This window comes from Mus caroli, chromosome 1 (genome assembly GCF_900094665.2).
Source record: "Mus caroli chromosome 1, CAROLI_EIJ_v1.1, whole genome shotgun sequence".
NCBI classification, from domain to species: domain Eukaryota; kingdom Metazoa; phylum Chordata; class Mammalia; order Rodentia; family Muridae; genus Mus; species Mus caroli.
This window is the reverse complement of record NC_034570.1, coordinates 77,348,809-77,370,548: the sequence shown is the minus strand read 5'-3', so window position 1 is coordinate 77,370,548 and position 21,740 is coordinate 77,348,809. Positions and strand designations below refer to the sequence as shown.

Below are 21,740 nucleotides of genomic sequence, written 5' to 3'. Positions count from 1 at the left end.
AATAAAGTATGCTTTTACTAAGGCTTCTTGATTTCATTGCAACCTCTCTGGCCTCCCACGACCTTCTTCCTTTCTTGGCACAGAGCTTGGACCTCACACTAGTCTCCTGCAGGCTCCTGTTCCCACAATGTTTTACCTTACTTCTGGCCTCTAATAACAGAGCCAGGGATCACAGACTGAAAGCTTAGAAACCATGAACCAAAACAAGTCTTTCTTCAAGTTCTCAGGTGTTTTTTTTGTTGCCTGATGGAGAGGCTGGCTAACATAGATGGAGCTCTTGTCCAGAGACACTGGGAAAGGCAACAGATAAAGGAACAGATAACACCACATGCACCGAAATTCATACCAGAAAGAAAATTCTGCTTGGCCATTCTGTGGCCCAGGCTCAGCTCACTCTCTGTCTTCCTTAGGAGAGGTCAGCTGGGGAGTTAAACTGGTGGGACCTGGATGTTTGACCCTCTGGACTACAGACTGGGTTAGAAGTGTGGATGCAGGGGGATTAGGAGAGCAGAACTGAACCAAGAAGGAAAGAGTTTCTCTGTGGACTCCAATTACCAATACTCCTCTCCTTTTCTGTTTCTATTCACTGCTGGGAAATGTTGGGATGAATGAGAGGAAAGTTTCTTGTTGGCAATGCTTTCTCCATTACTTGTCTTTTACTAACTGACAAACAACCCCAGCACTGATGCCTTGAAGAATCTCTGAGTTTCCTGCTCATTATTCTAAGCCATAACTTGGTCTGGGTAATTCTAATGCTGTCATGCCTGGGGTCACTCTTGTGGCTCTTCTAAGAGCTCGAGCTGTGTACTCTAAACCAAGCTTGTACATGTTTGGGTGTGAATGGTCCCTTTTGGCCTGGCCTCCCACTGTGGTTCCCATTGTAAAATGGCTTGTCTTGGCTTCCTTACAATATAGTTGTGGGTTCCAATAGGTGAGAGCAGGGCTTTCAGGTCTTTGAAGCCTCTGTTTGGACGTCCCATATAGACACTGTTTAAGATGGCCAACTAGATCACACATGCAGTGCAGAAGGAGGGTGGGCTGATTGCATCTTATGAAAAGATTGACAGTCAGTATGGCTCCTCCAAAACTCATGAGAAGTTGGGCATAGTAGCCCATGTGTCTGTGATCCCAGTTCATGCCTACAAAGAGGTAGAAGGTAAGGCAGAAAAATCCCCAGAATTTTGGTTGCCAGCTAGTGTGGCTTCCACAGCAGCAAACAACAGAGACCTTAGCTTTGCCCTCTGGGAAGAGAGTGATCGTCAGTCATCTTTGGAAATTGTCACATGATTAAGGCTGATGAGAGAAGAATGGAATCATGTGTTACAGCATACATATGAACTAGTCCTTAATTTTTACCAAGTACAAAAGATGAACAACGAATGTTTCCTTTTAAAGGAAGAAAAGACCACCATACAATTTTAATAAACACCTTGCACTAATGTGGGAATAAAAGCTCTGTCACTACAGGGAGGTTTTAATGGTTTAATAAATCTTATTAATCTTTTAAGATTTATTTTTATGTATGTATATATATGTGTGTGTTTATGTGAGTGTATGGCCTCTGTATGCTCCCATATCTAAGAAGACCAGAGAAGGTGTCAGATTCTTTGGAGCTAAAGTTACAGGCAGTTGCCAGCCATCAGATGTAGGTGCTGGGAACTGAACTCGGGTCCTCAGGGAAAGCAGCGAGTGCTCTTAACTGCTGAGGCATCTCTCCAGCCCCTGAATGTTCTGATTTTTAAAGTTTGACTATCTAAAGCTATTTTAGTAACTCGGAAATAAGATCAGCAAAGCCCCAATAAAGACTTTCTTAGGCTTGCTCTGCTAAATAGACTACCATAGTAGATTTCACTGGCCATCTGCTTAAATTAGAACTGTAAGTTAGCTTTTATATGGCTTGTTGTTTTTATTTGATAAACTAAATGGAAGAATGAAATCTACAAATATTTCAGGTGGAAATAACCCCAGGACACATGGGATAGTTCATGAGAATCTTATCACTCTAGTTACAAATGAAGGATAGAACTGTGATAGGGACACAAACTGATATTTTCTGCATGTCTACCGTGGCTGGGCAGATTATAAATTATAATCCTAAGTATTGGGTAATATTATTACTCTTTTGCAGATGCGCCATCTGCGTCTCTGCAAGGCAAATGACTCACTTTGGATGGACAGTTAGGAAGTCGGGATTCAGCTCGGGACTTCCCCTTGCCCTAGCTTATTTCTAATGTTTATGGTGATTCACATGTATTTCTACAAATGCATTTAACTTGCACATTTTATTTAGCCCACTTTGAAAAGATAATTGTATCCTAAATACCTTCCACTTCCATACTTCACTGTCATGGTTTTAGTGACTGCATGGCATTTTAATTAATGCATTTTTGGTATGTTGGACCAAAATTTGCTTACCATTATCCTGCTGTGAACATTTTGCTTGCTTAGATAAGGGCTTAAGACTCTGAATTAGATAAAATCCGGTTTAATAAAATCGCTGAAGAGGTTTGTAACGATTTTATGGATCACATATGTCTCTTCCCCCTTCGTGATTTTCCTTGAACTTGTATTTATTAACATGATTTGACCTGCTTGGATAGTTGGCAGTGATTAAATACATGGAATTAGGCACGTACTTATATGTGTCTGATGTTTTAATTCACAGCAACCAAACCCTTTTTGTGTAATCCAGGAATGGTTCCTTGCCAAGAACACAACTGTTTGCCCCTTAAAAGAGCATTTTCTGAATGACCACACAGATATCCCTTAGAAGTAGGGCCTTGCTGGGAGGGACCTACATGCACATCCCAACTCTGACCAGTAGATGGCTCTATTTCATTCACCCTCTACTGCAGGTTCCTCCTGAATGGGAACACTTGGAAAACCTAAGAGTGGGAGGCATCCCCCAATGCCTGGCCTCTCTTCCGAGTCACCTACTTTTCTATTTACTGCCTAGGGGAAGTCGGGACAAGTGATTTGGGTCCAAATGCATCCTCTGCTTCACAGAGTGGGACCTGGTGGTGACTGCAAGCAATCTACCCTGAGCTGAAAGCGAAGCCTCCTTTTCTTTAAATAGCACCGTGCTCACAACTAGAGGCTGTATTAACTGAGTCATAACAATTAATTACATTCGGGGAGGCGAGAAGACGGGATTTAATGCTCTAATGCGATTTGAATTTAGGCTGTTATCTCATCCCGCTGCTATTTAAAACAAAATCCTTTTTTTCTCCTCCTATGAAAGTATCTGCAGCTAAGGATGGTTTCAAAGCTTGTCTGAAGACATCCTTGGCAACTGAAGATTCCTATTTTAGCTGCCTGAGGGGTTTCATGTGTACGTTTGGAGTTGCTAGATTTTATTAAATGAAGTGCATCTCTTTCAATTTGGGGATGTGATTAAAGAGAAGTAGGAGACAGGGAAGACATATTGCATCAGGAATTTTTTAAGGCGTTAAAGTACACAGGGGAACTAGTTGTTAGGAAAAGGGGAAGGGGGGGAATCTTATCTGAAAGTGGCAGGGACCATATCAGCAAAGCTGGAAGGTATGTTTCTATACAGGGTGAATTTTCTTTTCTTTTTTTTTTTTTTCAAGAGTATGTATCTGGGACCCAGAAAGGGCTGAAAAGGTCCTAGTTAGCAGGAGAGCCCTGTGGATATCTGGTGAGATAAAGACCAGCTTGTGTCATCCCTGTGGCCTTACCATTGTCCAGAAGTCCTGGATTTAAGAGAGAGAGAGAGAGAGAGAGAGAGAGAGAGAGAGAGAGAGAGAGAGAGAGAGAGAGAATATGAATCACAGCAACTTAAAGATCCAAAGGCCTGGAACATTGGTTGTGAATATCCACTGTGCTCCTCCTGTGGCAATGTGTACCTTGGGAAATGGGCTTCTGCCCAGTTGAGGAGTAGACTCTGGAGTACTTTGTTTTGTGGACAGCACTCCACCTATGAAGGACGAGGACAAGGACGAGGACGAGGACCGGCTTGTCCCAGGCCAGGGCTGACATTGATTTTGCACGGGCTGTGCGAGGTCTCATAATGCTTTCCTACCAGCCCGGTTGAGCTCTGGACCTTGCCTGGCAGTAGTTTGGGTCCATGTTCTCCCTTCGCCCCTCTCTGTATTTGTTTTGCCTCCTAAAGTCTTCCACACATCTGTCCCACCCTCTTCCTTCAGTTCTGCGACCCAGGTTTCCAATCCAACTCTGTCAAGCTCCCCCAGAGCCCCTGTCTTAGATGGGTTTGCTTCCTGTGACATATCCTTGGTCAAGAACTTCCTCCTTCATACCATCCATGTGCATTGTTGAAGCCAGTCTCTGGCCTTGTGATTTGGACAAGTGACCCAAATTCAAAATACCTCATTTGTATCCCTGACACTCTAGGGATAGTCACTTTTATCACCGCAGAAGGGCCTAGAGGATGGGAACAGGCTTACACAGGTGCTTTCTGAAGGTTAGCACTAGCCTGGGTACCTCCAGACCTGGGAGGTCGGTATGGTGGCCCTATGGGTTCTCAGAGTCCCGTTAATATCTGGAAGATCTGGAAGATGCTTGTTGGTGAGCTATGTGCCCTCTCTCTTAAGGCTCTCCAGACCCTATATCCTGCACAGAGTCCCGCGCATGCCAATGCCTCCCAATGGCTTTGTGTCTTAAGATTGTACTCCTATGCTTTTCTCTATACACCAGCTCTTTTGCTTTTCTTCCCAACATTTACTACCAGCAGGTCTTTCCTCCATCACCATCTCCCTCATGTAATATAAGCTCAGCAGAGGGGTGTGTTCTTGTCCTTTACTGAGCACCAGTGTATCTCCAGAACTTGGTGAAGCAGGTGGAGCGATCCCTCAGTTAACCCAAGGGATCGAAGCTCTCCCAAGCATGTCCCAAGTGATTCAGAGACTCTCACTGAATGAACCCCGGGAGGGGCAGCACTATCTTTCTACCAGGCCCTTTCTCCCCGGGCCACTTTGAGCCTTCTCCCAGATCCGGTACCAACTTAGGGGCTTGGTCAGCTTCTAGCCTCTTCAGGGTTTGCAGGACGCCAGGGTCTGAGGGGTACAGACCCACAGCCCCGGGCGCCGGTCCCCCCCCACCCCCACCCCCGGGCAGAAGCCCGCCCGGGCATGCTCAGACCGCGCAGGTCCGGGCGGCGGCGGGGGGAGGAGGGAGCGGCCGCGGCGCTGGGGCCCGGGCGGAGCTGCGCAATCGTCTGAGCTGCGCACCGACTGGCGGCCGGAGCGGAGCCCACAAGTTGCCGGCAGCGGAGCGCCGCCTCGTCCCGCTCTCAGCCCTTGCGCCCACCGGGCTGAGGCCGGCGCCAGGACGCTCAGCCTGCAGACGCTGACCCCAGATGTGACAGCGGGACCGCAGCTCCCTCTCCTTCCGGGCGCAACCCACAGAGTCTCGCCAGCGTCTTCTCTGCCAAAACCCCACGGCTGGAAGATGTGGCAGCCGGCTACTGAGCGTCTGCAGGTAAGGGACACCGGAGAGGCCCCGGGGCCAGCCTGGAAGAGGAGGTGCTGGGTTGAAGTAGCCAAGGTGATGTTTTGGCTCATTTTCAGGGATTTACACCCCCATTTTTCCCCTCCCTAAGACCCCTCATCTCCACAATCCTGTAAAATTCATCTATGGGAACTGGATGCTTGTGTGCTCAGCCCAGAGCTCGGAAACCCATCCAGGGTCAAAGGAAGACGAAATTCATTAGGGGGCTGTCTCCAGCCTTACAACTTTTGTCCTGAAGGTGTTGGTGTTGGTGCGCGTGTTGATATAAATAACATTAGACTTTCTGAACAACATTAAAGATTGCATCTCACTGACATAATTTACTGGTCTGGGGCTAGGATATTTGAATTCAGATCCCCCCCCCTTCTTTTTGTCTCTAGGAAAAGACAGAACAAATGATTTGTGAAAGCATGCATTTGCCAATATAATTTGGAAATGTCAGGCTTGGTTTGGCTTGGTCGTGGTATGCGACGTATTTTCTTTTTCCCCTATTTCATTGGCACTCTCTCCTCTTCATGTCCCCTAAATCCAAGCTTCTGCAGATATTTGAAAGGCAAAAGTAAATTTCAGCCAGGAATGATTGTGTCCCGGCTCATCTCACTAAAAGTTTTTCATTGCTGTCCCCTGACGTGTCACAGGGTCTTTTAACACCAGAAAGAGGGGAGTTTCTGCAGTTAGGACTCATTCCGAGACACTTTGGTCCTTGGGACAGCCCTGGCTGGAAGGTTTGATAACTACAGGTTTGATGACTACCGTTTGCTCACAAATACTCTCCAGGGGGACAGCAGCCTTTCTCTAAATCCTGCAGCTAGACTTTTGGCAGACTCAGGGCTACACTGTTGTGTAGTAAACTTTGAAGAAGTGTTTAAGTGGTAAAAAGTATTGGAGGCTGAGCGTTGTCTGGAGACTTAGGTTAGAGAGGCCAGGATCCTGGCTGACTTGGGAGGTTTCTCAAAGAGCATTCCAAGCTCCCAACACAGACAGCCCCCTCAAATGCTCAGCAAAGCCAACTCTGCCTCCCAGCCTTTATCCACAGTGTTAGCCTGCAGGGGGCATTACATTTCATAGAACCAGATTGCCCTCACCTCACAAAAAAAGCCCTTCCCAGTGGTCTCCAGGGCTGCAGCTTAGGGATAGCATGTTCCCACTTATAGAGAGACCTGGATTCCAGGCCAATTCCTGCAGGTCTCAAACAGATTAAATCAACCCCTTGGCTAGCTTTGGAGATGAAGACATGGTGCCCAGTCTCCTGACCCCCTCTCTAGTTTATTAAGAGACCATCTGAGTACCCTTGGGGCAGCTGGCACAAGGTAATCTGAGTGTATTTTATAAGTGGTATCAGATGTAAGTGGTGCATTCGAATTTCTCTCTTGATTCAAGGCCTGCATTCGATTCTAGAGAATCAGAACGAGTGAGCAGAGTTGGTGGTCGCCATCCAAGTGCTGCGAGTGGGTTTTGGAAGCCCTTTTAGGGATGTGGTCACAGGCCCTGAAGGTGGTGTGTATTGTCTGGACTCCTGTGAAATATTTGTAGATTTTCATCTGTTAGAATTATTCTTCCTGGCCCATTCCATGCCCCTCAGCTCTGCAGCACATGGCCCTTGGCAGGCAAGTAGTCCGGCGTTAATCCCCTGTGGATATTATTCCTTGATTGACATGTTTCCTTGACCTTCTGGAAAACATGCACATGTATTTGGTTGTGAGCATCTTAGTTTGGGCATGCTATGAGTTTGCTTTATTTCAAGGGGTCATGTTCAAAGAGCCTGGATTTTAGGCTTTTGCAAAGCCGTAGTAAAAACAGGGCTATCACAGTATAACAGCCAGTCTCCGATGCAGGTGCATACCTACAGTCAGTACCACTGCCTGGCTCCAAATTTAAAAATCAGTCTCAAGTCTTGAGACTCCTAAAAGCAAGCCAAACTGGGAGCGTGCTCTTCCTGCTCATGGCTTTTCCCCAAATGGCTCCTGGATTCTTCTTAAAGACGTATAGTTTATACGGGTTTGCTTCTGTGAGAGGAAGCTCTTGAGGTTAAGTTGGTGAGAGGGCTGCTTGTAATAGGTTACTGATGCTGTGTGCCTCGGTATCTCTGTCAAATGGTTATCTCTGTAGTGCCTTTACTGTCTGAGATGGTTTCCATACCCCACTGTGGATCTCAAGGTACAATCATATAGATATACTGGCTTCTGGTTCTGATGTGTTTCTGTGCCCAAATATAAGGGTGTGAACAGAACAATGGGAGTGGTATTGGGTGGGGAAGTTACTAGTGAGCCCTGCTTTTTAGCAATGCTTAAACCTCGTTCTCTGTTCACAGATTTCTTCAACCTTGTTCTATACGCTCACCTCATTTTTCCCCTCACTGATTTTCAATACAAACATTTTGAGAGGAGCCAGAGCACAGGAAATACTTCAAGGAAGCATTTTCTGAACTTCCCAACAGGACCAGGCCATCCATTAGTTGTATAAACACCTAGACACAGAAGAGGCACAGGAGCAGACAACAGCATCTTTTCTTACTTGATTTTTATCACTTCCCACTGGAAAGCTCTGAGGGTCTGGGAATGTGGCCCAACTTCCCTGAGCCCAGACGTTCACCCTCTGACTGTCTTTTCAGTGAATGCAGCGAGGGTTCAGGAGCCTAGGGAGCCTTTCATCAGACTGAATTATTATCATTATTATCTACTTGCTAGCAAAACAACAACAACAACAACACAACAAATGCTACTGCTATTTTCTGAAATTTAGTTCTTTGACCCAAATCCAGTCCAGGCAAATGGACCTGTTCCCCTGGGGAGGACTGAGCTGGGTAATTTCTCATTCAGTCACAAGAATTGTGGCCACTTCATCTGCTCCCTTGAATGTTAAAACTGCTGTGTTTCACTCAAGTTCTTTCCTGGGCACTTCTGCCATTACACATATAATGGGATCAAAAGGGACACGGAGACGTCAATGGCCATCCTGGTTTTGCTAAATGTAAATATGAATTTCACCTTCTCTTCTGCAGAGTTGACTTTATTTTTCTTGTAGAGACAAGTGTTATAGACTTTTAAAGAGGCTATTTGAGGCAGGCTCTTTTCAGACAAGTAGAGGGGTTTCTTTCAGTAGAAAAGGCTAAGTCTTAGTTTTTTTTTTTTTTTTTTTTTTCAAATAGAGGTATTACTTCAGCTTTGATACTTCAAAATCTGCCTGGGTTTTCCAGTGGATTTAATGATTGCTTCCCAAACGTAATAGGCAAGAGCATTGTAATCATGAGTTACAACTGACATGTAAGTCCTCAGAGGAGAGGAAGGCTGGTGATTCAAACAAGACTGTCAAGAGAAAAGAAGCCCACACTTAGGGGTGGGTACATTCCAAGGATTGAGAGGAACTTGCTCAAAATGACGCCTGACAGATAAGTTCTAGAAACGTCTGTGGCTGTGTATAAAGCACCTTTACATTAGATGCTCCGCAAAGGTTTCAGCCTAATCATTTCTGGCAGATGACACTCTTTCCGTGTTTATCCATACATGTGGGTTTTTTTTGCTTAAGATTTGTGTCTTTAGTCCCATTTTAGCCAATGCTTGTGCTGTGGATAAAATAAGAAAGCACAGAGAGAAAGGCATGGCCACCAGACTTTACTTTTGGTCTCCGGTTAAACTTCTGGCTGATCAAGAGGTTGAAATTTGTATTAGAGACCATTGCTGGTGCTTTGATACCATAACTGACAGAAGCAACTTAATGGAGGGTTTTGCTTGGTTCATGGTTTGAGGGAATACTGTCCACCATGTTAGAGAAGGTGTGTGGGCTCAGCTCGCTCCATAGTGGGGAACCAGGCTGTTGGAATTCTCTACCTTTCATACCTCAGAGAGTCAGCAAACAGGGAGAGGATGGGAGGAGGGGTCCAGACTCACTGCTCAATGGCCTGCCTCTTCCAGCTAGGCCACACCTCTCACAATGGAGTCACTAGTTGGGGATCAAGCAACCAAATACATGAGCCTGTGGGGGGGCATTTCCGATCTAAACTGTGGCCAAAGTTTTCCATTAAAATGTTGCTTGAGTGATTTAGAGAGGGGAAAGAGTACATTGTTCCTCAGAACTGTCTTGTGCCTGCCCTGCTCTGCCGTGCCTGCTGTCTCTTTTCCTGATGCTGACTGGATTGTTCCAGATTGATTTCTCTGTTATCATGGCGGTTTCCCTTGTCCCCCGAGAAGCAATACTGACAAGCCCTCTATCACAGCGGCTGGAAACGTTAGACCTGGCTCATCAGGCAGACTGAAGGCTTGGGCAGCTGGACAGTTTGCCAGGCCAACCAAATTGACAGCAGGAACACAGACGAGAGTGAGGGGGGATAGCAGCCTATTTGTCCAGTGTGTGTTCTCTCTATGCGGCATGACATTGAATTTTATAGGAATTATCTGGATCATTTATTTCCCATAGCCATTTTTATTCCCATTTTATAGATAAAAAAATGAGAGGTCAGAGAATTGAGTTGTCTACTCTGACTTTGAATTCACTCTGTAACCCAGGCTAGCCCCAGATTTGTGATCCTCCTGCTCCAGCTTTCAAGTACCTTGAGTATCAGCCTATACTCCAGCCTGGGCCACTTTCACATTTCCTATTGCAGAAATGTGGTTGTTGGTGTTGATTCAGGGTCCCCTAAAGTATGATGACTCAAGTCTTTGAGAGAAATAATCTAATCGGGCTCATGATGGCTGGAATCCCCTATTTTCCTTTGAGATGCTTTTCCAATGGAGCACATCGTATTTATCTGAACTGGAGGCTTTAAGTCAAACTCAGTTACCTGGACAGTCTGCCTGAGTCCTGTAAGACATAGGCAAGGGGGATGAAAAAAGGCTGGGAGGATCCAGAGCTTAGGCTTCAAATAAGAAGCCCCTTCTCCGAGGCCCCGCCTTCCCATCAAATCCCCCTTAAATTTTGCAATTTTTGCACCTCTTATTGCAAAGCACAAAGCTGGAGTGGTCATTAACTGCTGCCTTCCCCTCTCCCAGAATTGAGGTGCTATTTTAATATCATTGACTTTCTCCAAGCTTGTCAGCAAAATCCCCACTAAGTGATTTGCGAAACACAGGTATTGGGAGACTCCCTGCCCCCCTGGTTCCCTGTTGCCTAATGACCGCTTCTTGTTGACCTTTCTGGTTTACATTCCAGCATTGGGCAACCTTTGCATGTTGTTTGATGTTCTGAATTATCTCTTCCCTCCTTTTCCTGGACACTGACTCCTTTCTGCCCTGTCCCTTAGCCCTGGAGGAGACTCAGGTGGAGTCACCCTGCAGCCCCAAAGCCACTAGAAATCAGTCTTCCACAGGACTGCAGTGTGACTCCCCAAATAGCAGTGGGCCAGGGCCACCTTATTGGCCAGCAAATAAAATGAATTCAGAGTTTCTCAATGGCTACAGTGTGCCTTTCGGTCCCCAGGGCCACAGATCTAAACAGAGGCTCCATAGAAGGAGAGCAGGAGGAAATAGTTGAGGTGTTTGTCCAATGTCTTCCTCAAAGTCCAATATAATTTAGCTTACCATCATTTTGAGTTAATTAAAACCCAAGTTCTGATCCTAATTTAGCAGCTAATTAGTGATAAAACACCATGGTGTGTTCACCAGATCTGACCTCTGAGCCTGAGGTCTGACAAGGGAGGTGTCATAGAAGAGGAGGAAGAGAGTTACTTCATAATTATGGCACCTTTCAGTACTTCCAGTGTCTCACCACATCTCCCTTTCCATGTTTAATGACCCAGATCCCTTCTGCAATCTTCTGTTTGCTTTGTGATCTCACCTTGATAAGGGGCCCTCCTGCAATAATGTTATTGAGCGGGTTGTTCCAGAAATCAGGCATCATTTGGCTAAAATGTAACCAAAGATGTAACCTGTAACTAACTTTAGAAATAAATTTGATTTAGTTGTTTGCTGATAAAGCTGTAGTTTAGACTCTGTATGTGTTTGTATTTGCATGTGCTTATTCATGTGTCTTAGGAGCTACTACCTTGAGGGGTGTGTGTGTGTGTGAGAGAGAGAGAGAGAGAGAGAGAGAGAGAGAGAGAGAGAGAGANGAGAGAGAGAGAGAGAGAGAGAGAGACAGAGACAGAGAGAGACAGAGAGACAGAGAGAGACAGAGAGAGACAGAGAGAGACAGAGACAGAGAGACAGAGACTGAGACTGAGACACAGAGAGAGAGAGACAGAGAGAGACAGAGACAGAGAGAGAGACAGAGACAGAGACAGAGAGAGAGACAGAGAGAGACAGAGACAGAGAGAGACAGAGACAGAGAGACAGAGACTGAGACTGAGACACAGAGAGAGAGAGAGACAGAGAGAGACAGAGCGAAAGACAGAGACAGAGAGAGACAGAGAGAGAGTCTCTCACTGACTGGGTACCCAAAGTCTACAAAGCTGGCTGACCAGTGAGTCCCAAGGCTGCAACTGTCTCCACCTTCCCAGTATTGTGATTAAAAGCACTCGCTGCCACCTTGGAGAACAAACTTGAATCCTGCTGCTTAGGTGGCAGAAACTTCCCTGACTGCACTCTCTTTGCAGTCCCATCATTTAGTCTTATAACTTCTCTGAGTTTTGTGTTCTCTATCTATGCCTCAGAAGTAGCTGCTTGGCAGAGGCCTTGTAATATACAATACTCTCACTGGACAGAAGTGTGTTTCTCGTCCATTTGCCATGATAGTACACACATGTAACAAGTCCCAAGCCCTCCGCAGGGGGAGGTATGCTGAGAAGCTTCCAGAAAGGAAGGAGATCATTGTATACTTTGGAGGACTCAGTTTTTTGTCTCCAACTTGAACTTAGTATTATTTTGTCCCCTGGTGTGTGTTGCAACTTTCACTGTTTCTGAGAGTTCTGGCTTCCTTAGCTAGAAACTTTGTGGATGTAGTAAATTTCTCAGTGGTTGAGTGTCACTAAGGAAGGTCCTCCAGTCTTGTCCAATGGGAAAGTATGCACCATTGCATGGCATTACCCTCACAACTGGAAGCAGAGAACATGGGTCCAGTGTTTAGCTTTGCCGCACTCTCAAACACTTCTGAGAGTGAGGGTGGAGCTGGGAGCTGGGTTGTGTCTTGGAAGAAGATCACAAGCTCTGTGGCCCTGCCTACTGGGTTCTCTATTTTGGAGGGGTCTGGCTGTGAGTGTCTTGGGGATGAGCCTGTGTTAAGGTATTGCTACATCCTTGGTTTCTGCCATGTCACAAAGATCTCTAGGGACATCAGTCATCTAAGATGATTCTTACAAAGTCCTGTGTATTATGGGAGTTGAGAGTCATGTCTCTAGGGGAACTTTTTAGCTCCTCAAGGAACTCTAAAACTTTCCAAATCCATACATGCGCTCAGTTATTCACAGCTGGAAGAATCCAGCTTCCAGGTACTCTCAGGAATACAGTGGCCCAAAAGGGCAGTAAAGAAAGGGATTGTGGGCAAGAGTTTATCCTGCTAGTTTCCACTAATTATAAAAAACAAAATTATTAGTATCTATTTGCTGAAAACTTACATTCATAGGCAATGGTTATTATAAACGATAATAATGGCAACAGCAACCAGTTTTTAATATAACATTAAGTGTATCTGTTTCTTTGTGTTGGTATGATAAAGTGCCATGCCCAGAAGCAAGAATGTTTTGGGCTTATGATGAGAGAGAGAGAGACAGAGACAGAGACAGAGACAGAGACAGAGACAGAGACAGAGACACACACACAGAGAAATGGTTGGGGAGGCATGACAGCAGGCTATTGGAACAGGAAGCTGAGACATCCCATCTTTGGCTTCAAACAGGAAGCAGAAAGTGAACTGGAATGAGGGTGAGGCTATACACTCTCAAAGGCTACCCTTAGTGTCTTACTATCTCTAGAAAGGGTACACCTCCCTGGACAGTGCCACCAACTGAGCACCAAATATTTAAATATCTAAACCTATGGGGGACATTTTCATTCAAACTGAAATATAGATTCTCTGGAGCTTCCTTAAACACCCCCTCGGCCCCACCCCCACCCCTCCACCAGCACTCCTTGGAGGAAGAGCTTCTATCTGTATCTGGTTTTCTGGTCTTAAGCCTTCATCCTACGTTTTGTGCTTCTGTGTGTCATGTTTTGCTATGTATTGAGAGTATGTTGAACCTCTGAGAAAACCCCAAGGGACAGAGACTTTTCCTCCTTTAATGGTGATAGAATGGATGACTACAGATGATGGTTAGTCCATTAGCTCTCCTCAGCCCTGCATTTTTACCCTCTGCTAACAGAGCCATGACCAGATCAGGGAATAAGATCTAGCCACACCCAGCTCATCACATATAGTCTAAGACTTTTCAGAGATCAATTTTGAATACTATAGTGTAGGAGAGAAAGAATCTACTCTCTTTACAAATAGCAAAGGAAGCTTCTTGACGGAATAGTCATTTCCCCGTTTTCTGTCTTCTTCCTGTTCTGGACATAAATGTGATGGCTGGCATCTCAGTAGCCATCGTGTGATTCTGCCACAACAAAAGATAAAGGTAAAACCATATCTGTGAATGAGCTTCCCTGGTAAGGAAGCAGGCATTTGGATGGTTAAACAGCTGGGTAACCTACCTGCCAAGGAAAAACTATATTGGAGTATGCCATCTTCTTTCAGTATTTATGCATGCATGTTATATTATTGTTTATGTCTTTGACACAACAAACAGGGGACCAAAATTCAGGTTCAAACTAAGGTCTCCACATCTTACTGTTATGGGCTGAACTGTGTCTTCCCGGCAGTTATGTTGAAACTTTAACCTCTGATACCTGCAAATGTGACCTTATTTGAAAAATACAAAAAAAAAAAAATACAAAAAGCCCATGGAGATGCAATCAGGTGAAGATGAGGCCAAATTGCTGTATCACAGGGCCAATGGCTGCTGTCCTGGTAAGGACAGATATGGAGACAGCACTTGAAGATAGAGGTCGAGGATGGTATTATTCAGCTGCTACAAGCCAAGGAAGGCCATCGATCAGTAAAGAATACTAGAAACTAGGTGAGTTCAGGAAACAGTCTTCCCTGAAGCCCTGGATGGAGGATGGCTGGCAAACATCTCTAGCTTTGCATTTTTTTTTTCTAATTATAGAAGGCAAGACTTCTTTTTTTTTAACATTTATTTATTACTATATGTAAGTACACTGTAGCTCTCTTCAGATGCACCAGAAGAGTGTCCGATCCCATTGCAGATGGTTGTGAGCCACCATGTGGGTGCTGGGATTTGAACTCAGGACCTCTGGAAGAGCAGTTGGCGCTCTTAACCACTGAGCCATCTCTCCAGCCCCTCTAGCTTTGCCTTTTAGCTTTCTAAACTGTGAGGGAATAGATCTTGCTGTTTTCAGCTGCCTGGTTTGTGTAATCCTTTCCTTGAGAGCTAGGAAGCTTGCATGAATGGAAGCCTGCCCCCTTCTCAGTTTGTTCATGCGTGTCTACCAGTTTGCTGTCCCCAGATGTCGCGTCTTGGGTCACGGTGACTCTCCTCCTTTTATTAGCTACTTTAACTTTGAAAACAGTGGAAAGCTAACTCACTCCAGGCTGGTGTCCCTAATTACAGGCAACCTGGATTCCTTCCTCCATCCTCTTCTGATCAGCCTTCTAGGGTGAGACTGACTATCTTGAATGTGACATGTGCTTTGTCCCTGAAGGCAGGGACTCTGGGAAATGACAGAATGTCCCTGTGCTACACAGACAATAAACCTCAATACTAGACAAGATTTTGGGTTGTGATGTTGCCTTGAGGTGGAGCTGACTGGAATTTCTCCAGTGGACTGGGTCCAAGTAGGATTTAGAATCTTGTTTTCAAATATGCCTGATAGACCCGATTAGTTGAACTCTGCTGTTTGCCTTTTCCTGATTGGGAAAGCATGCCAGTGGCCCAGAGCGCATGCCTCTCAGCCTGACCTCCTGGAGAGCTCATTATATTCTTGACCCTGTATATAGGTTGACAGTATCTGGTTCTATATTTTTTGTACTGTTTTATTTGGTCCCTGCCTCTGTTATTTTGAAGGATTAATTTTTGTTTTAAAACAAAAATGAATGCACTAAGAGTCAGAAGACACTCTTTCCTGTCAAGTTCATCTTTGAGCTTTTAGCCTAAAACCTTCCCCTCTTTTAGCCACAAAAGACACAGACATTTTTCATTCCTAGGCAGTGAAGGAAAGGCATCTGAATTGCTGTCCAGTTGTCTCTTGGCCTCTGTTTCTTCAAGGGCTAAATACTGTCTTGGTTTTTATTCTTTTCTTCAGAGACAGGTATTGCCTGTGTGTCTAGGGATGGGGGAGAAATTATATAGTCACTGGGAGCAAGAGATGTCACATTGCCATTCACCCTGTATGAGCGATGATTCTTATCACTATAAACAACCAGAAAGAAGAAACTGACAGAAGGAAGGTTTAATTTCACCTGTGGTTTGAGTGGATGCCACCCATCCACTTTGGTAGGAGGGTATGGTGGTTAGAGCTTTTGGAACACCCCACAGCTGTGGCAGGCAGAGGTTTTTCACATCTGGGTGGACCAAGAAGAAGACAGATGTGAATGCAGGCACTCAGGTAGCATTTTACTTTTCCCCTTTCACTCCATGCTGGATACCAGCCCATGGGATGGTGCTACCCACATACAGGAATGAATCATTCTCCTACTTAATGCTCCCTGGAAATTCCTCACAGACATGCCCAGTGGTGTGTCTCCTGGGTGGCTTTAAAACATCACGTTCCCTCAGAATAGTACCCGTCTTATTTCTTCAGCAACAAACCCTTCTCTGTGTTGCTCTACTATTGTAATCTGGGACTAAAGATGGATCTTCAGCCCAGCACATGTGGCTGCCAGGGCATTGGGAATGGCCTACTTTTCTCGGTGTAAGTAGCATGTTGCTTTAAGACCGCCCTTACTGTGGACAGTGGACATTCAGTGTCCCTGAGCTTGTTCCCTGAGGACTGAGCTACAGCCTACAGGATGCAGTCTTGATAGATGCTCCACTTTGCTTTTGCTGTTGAATTTTTGGCTTCTGAGTAATACATTTTCTAGGGTTGCTTACACACCGAGTGTGGCATACCACAGTCTGAATGGCTTAAGCAGCAGCAGTGGAGTGCATCCTGTTTCTAGAGGCTGCACTTCAAAATTAAGGCCTGGTGTCCTTCTGAGGCTGTGAGGGAAAATCTGTTGCAGGCCTCTTGCTGGCTCTGGTAGTTGCTGGTAGTCTTTGGCCTTCCATGACCATGGCAACATAGTTCCCATCTTTATGTGGTACCATCCCCATATCAAAATTTCTCTTTACATAAGTACATCAATGTTACATCAGAAAACTAACTTACTCTAGGATGGTGTTCTATTAGCTCATGACAGGCAAGACCACCCACATTTCCAAACTAAGTCACTTTCTGAAATACTGGGGTTAAGATTTCAACACAGGATTATATTTCCCCCGTGTGTACCAATCCACAGCACTTAACTAAAATGCTTACTTTTGGATTCTTCCATGCACTGATATATTTCTTCCTGTTTAGTCAACCATTACAAACAAATAAAACCAAGAATTATTTCAAAATGGAAGTGCGAATAGGAGATACGGGGCTCCATCTGCTGCATACTAAGGCTACTACTTAATCCTTGATTGGATTTACTATTGTGTAAAAGTATCTGCTTTCACTAACAAATCAGACCGTTTTAAGGTATGCAAGGAAGTTGATAATCCTGTGCAGTGCTCCATTCCCAAACCTCATCCTGAAGGAAGTCTTTTCTGGTCTCTGTATGTTCTAGCTTAGTGGTTGTTTCTTGGTCACTTTCTCTGGGCATATTTACATTTTTCAAATGCATTTTTTTTAATCCCACTTTCTCCTTTTTGAGGGGTCTTTACTTTTTCAGTTCACTCCCTTTAGTGCTGGGGTACAGTTCGGGGCTGGGCTGTGATTTGTCTAGTCGTTCCTTTGTGAGGGAGTGCTTAGGGCCTGTACATGTTCTCCCGTGCTTTCTACATAAATCAGTGTTATAAGAATTTCTCCATACTGGGCTAGGGAGGTAGTTCAAGGGTAGAAGTCTTTTCTAGCATGGGTGGAACCCTGGGTTCAGTCTACAGGGCTATAAGGACATTGGAGTATTGTGTAAATGGGACCGTTACTGCGACCCAGAGGGTGGGCATTGGTTCACCTACAAAATCCTTGAGTTAGACAGAGATTTTATAGGATAATGACAAAAACACAATAACAAATTGGACTGCATCCAAATTTTAAAAACTTTTTTTTTTTAAAGCTACTGGTGAGAGGGGGAAAAAAAAAGAATAGAGAGAAAACACTTGCATATCTGTCGTATACAATAAAGGACTTGGGTTCTGGATATATAAGAAAATACATTGTCAGGACTTAATCATAGGGTAAATAACTCCATTACAATGGTCACATTGTTTGCACAAAGAAGCCACATGGTTGGCAGAGAAGCACATGAAAAGATGTTCAATACCATGAATCCCTGTGGAAATGAAAATTGAAGCCACAAAGCGGTATCACCATATGATACCCGAATAGCCAAAATTATGAATGCTTTTACCAGAGCTAGAGAGATGGCTCAGTGGGTAAAGGTACATGCCTTCAAGCCTGACATCCTGGGTTACATCCCCAGAGTCCACATGCTGGAAGGAGAAGAATAATACCTGCTAAGTTGTTTTTTGTCCTCCACCTGTATCTTGCAGTATATACTCCCTCCACCCCCTACAAAATAAGTAAATAAGATGCAAAACATATACAGTAGGCTGACACCAGACCAAGTGTAGGTGAGGGTGTGGTGGAATGAGTACACCCCTGGCAAGATGGTGGGAAGGTCAAGAGAGCAATGCTGTCTAAGGATGGACAGAGAAGCAGGGCTGACGAGGGACTTGAGGAAGTTAGGAGTAATAATGTGTCCATGTCTTGATTATAGTAGTGGTTTTTCCTGGATGTATGCATGACTCAAGTTATATCCAATAGTACGGTTTATTTCATGATAACTATACCTATAAGAAGCTGTAAAAAGAATTGCACGAGTGAGTAAGTGTTTATGCATGTATGTAAGGTTGTGAGCAAGGCTTTGTGCTAGCTATTGAAAGGAGCTAGCAATACATTCTCCATTGGCCTTCAGTCCTGAATCCTAACAGTTCTCTGTGCCTTCCATTTTCTTTCAGTGGAAATTTGGATTCTAACCTAGAATCTGAACCATGAACTCTGGGTTGTTTGGTGTTATTTCGTTTCTTTCATTTTTTTCATGTTCTCTACATTGAAAATGTCTCTCCACTTAATTATTGAATTGGCTTTTTTTTTTAAGTTCCTTTTCTTTTTTCTTTTTTGTCAATGACTCTGTAACTCAAGATTGTCCAACTTTTGGTGCTGTACCTTCTCAGCCCATTCCTCCTTTCCACTCCAAGTGCTGGAATTACAGGCATGTGCCATTTTTGGACCCATTCTTGTTTACCTAAAGATCTTAGGGTAAAACCTGTGGTTGGACAAGAAATCCAGATGAAAGGTGGAAAGCTAGATCTGGAATCTTATTAATCCTTCATTTTTCATGGCCATGCCTCTCATTCAAACTCCATGCTCCTATGAGTGGCACTTCTTCCTAAGGTTCTGGTTTTCTCAGCTGGCTCAGTTCTCACGGCCATATTAAAGCCCTGTATCCCAGTGTCCATCTCTAGTCCTATTGTCTATAGACACAGAAAGTATTGCTGACACAAGGGCACACTGCTATTGCCCTATGGCACTCTGGGCCAACATCCTCTGTTTTATTTTGTTCTATTTTTTTTTCTCAGAATAGAAAGTGCAAGAAATATGTCAACAAAATCATGAGTGGCTTTGGATTTTAACTTGTGAACCAAAGTAATATTTCTAGCAGATAGAAGGGCTGGAATCCTTGAGAAATAGCTCAGGAGCATGGCAGCTGTAGCATAGACAGGATGGAGCAACTGAATCAGCAACCATTGACCCACAACGAAAAGCAACCCCATAAATGGCTTTAAGCTAAATGTTTAAACACGTTCCTCCCATGGAGGAGATTTGAGGCATGACACTCAATCTTTCTTCCACTTGAGGGAATAAGACCCTAAAAAACATGTAAAGAGGCCACACAGCAGATTGTGCAATCTGGGGCCATGGTGACATGACAGAGACACTGTTTTTTAATTTGCTGGAACATGCATACAGCTAGGTGTCCACTGTAGAGCTGCATGTAGAATAGTAGGTGTTTGCTCTTAACTATATTCCCTTTGGAGTGCAGGTAAGTCACTCTCCTTCCTCCATGAGTACTGCAGGGAGCTAACTCAGGCTGTCAGGCTTGAGACACTTTTATCTGCTGAGCCATTTCTCTGGTCCAGGTCAAAGCCTTTTTAGTGAGGTAGATTGAGAAGGATGAAAGATGGGTAAGAGAGCCAGGAACAGGGAACAAAGACACGTTGAGGACATAATGGCTATGCACCCACTGACAGGATGAAACAGAAGGGTCATGGGGACCGCAGGCTTACCTGGCATTGAATCTGGAACATGTAGAGCTCTGAGTGAGAAGTCATGGTTTAAACTCAAGTCTTGTCCTTTTATATGTCAAGCATAGCCATCGCAGCTCTTACCTGCTCAGAGACTAAATGCTTGTAGATCTCCTGCCTGCTTTAGCCTTCACATAAAGATTCCAGAGACAGGACTGATACAATAAGCAATCCACAAAGCTACAGTAGGAGATAAATGGAAACAACAAGAGTTGTTTGTGTCACAGACTGTTGACCATGAGAGGATGGTAGGGTCTTGGGTTGGGCACCCATGCATGTACACCTTGCCTACCTACTCACAGGGAATCACCTCAGGGCCTCGGTCTTGTGTTTGTGTATATATTTTCTCAACCTGAAAAGTGGGATAATGACATTTAGCCCTGGGTGCTGTGAATGTTAGCTGGAGTATATGGTCTGTAAAGAGCCTTGTGTAGTCTCTACTACACCACTGGGCTCAGTAAATTCTAATTTAGCTCCAAGGGTAAACACAAAATAAAAATGTACAATTGTAAAGTTGAGTAGCGAATAGATTTTTGGTGTTTCCCATGGTGCTTGCTCTTATGGATCTTACTGCAAAGAGTCCAGAATTTGAACAAGTTTGGGAAGCCATAGATGAAACAAACCGAGTCTGGTCACACGTGACAGGATTTCTCATGATCTTAGAGGCCTGTGCTCAATGTGTTTCTAAGAGACAGGTAATAGCCCCAGATCTTTAACAGTGGGAATTTCCACAGTCCTGGGAGCCTCAGTACAGAACCTGGACTCCTTGAGTTGACAACATGTGGACCTGAAGTTTGGCTCCAGTTTGCAGAAATGCTGCCACTGGCTCTTTCAGTATATATAAAAATCTTACAAATTAGTTTCTGGGGTTGAAAAATGCTAGGAATTTATAAGGCAAGTTGGACTTTATGATTCTCTTGAAAAATGGAGGTTTGGAGGCAGGGCTTGTATTTTCCTTTAGTAGAGCTCATGGAGTCTCCAACTGTGTTGGTTTCCATAGGTTACATACCCAGCCTGTTGGTCCTTGTAGGTTCCTGAGCTGGGAATCCTGATATAGTTCAACTCCTTCACTTTAAGGCATAAAATATTGAAAAAAAAAAAAAAGAAAAAGAAGAACTTTGGGTTGACTTAGAATTGAAGTCAGATGGGCACAGGGGAAAAATTCCTGAACATAACAGCAATGGCTTATGCTGTAAGATCAAGAATCAACAAATGGGACCTCGTAAAATTGCAAAGCTTCTGTAAGGCCAAAGACACTGTCAATAAGACAAAAAGGCCACCAACAGATTGGAAAAGGTTCTTTACCAATCCTAAATCTGATAGGGGACTAATATCCAATATATACAAAGAACTGAAGAAGCTGGACTCCAGAAAATCAAATAACCCTATTAAAAATGGGGTACAGAGCTAAACAAAGAATTCTCTACTGAGGAATACTGAAGGGCTGAGTAGCACCTGAAAAAAAAATGTTCAACATCCTTAATCATCAGAGAAATGCAAATCAAAACAACCCTGAGATTTCACCTCACACTAGTCAGAATGGCTAAGATCAAAAATTCACGTGACAGCAGATGCTGGCGAGGATGTGGTGAAAGAGGAACACTCTTCCATTGCTGGTGGGATTGCAAGCTGGTACAACCACTCTAGAAATCAGTCTGGTGGTTCCTCAGAAAATTGGACATAGCACTACTGGAGGATCCTGCAATACCTCTCCTGGGCATATACCCGGAAAATGTTCCAACTTATAATAAGGACACATGCTCCACTATGTTCATAG

At 44.4% G+C, this 21,740-nt stretch overlaps 1 protein-coding gene across 2 annotated transcripts in view; it reads left to right on the top strand.

Annotated features, from left to right (window-relative positions):
- Window positions 1-21,740, top strand: part of Pid1 (phosphotyrosine interaction domain containing 1) — a 287,502-nt gene that overhangs the window by 49,874 nt on the left and 215,888 nt on the right. Inside the window, exon 1 of one of the 2 annotated variants that reach the window (XM_021159725.2) lies at window positions 5,159-5,457. The exons of the other annotated variant lie outside the window; for it this stretch is intronic. Coding sequence (XP_021015384.1) covers window positions 5,428-5,457 — 30 coding nt within the window. The 5' untranslated portion in view covers window positions 5,159-5,427. Of the gene's footprint in view, window positions 1-5,158; window positions 5,458-21,740 lie in introns of those variants that run through there. 2 annotated transcript variants of the gene reach the window in all.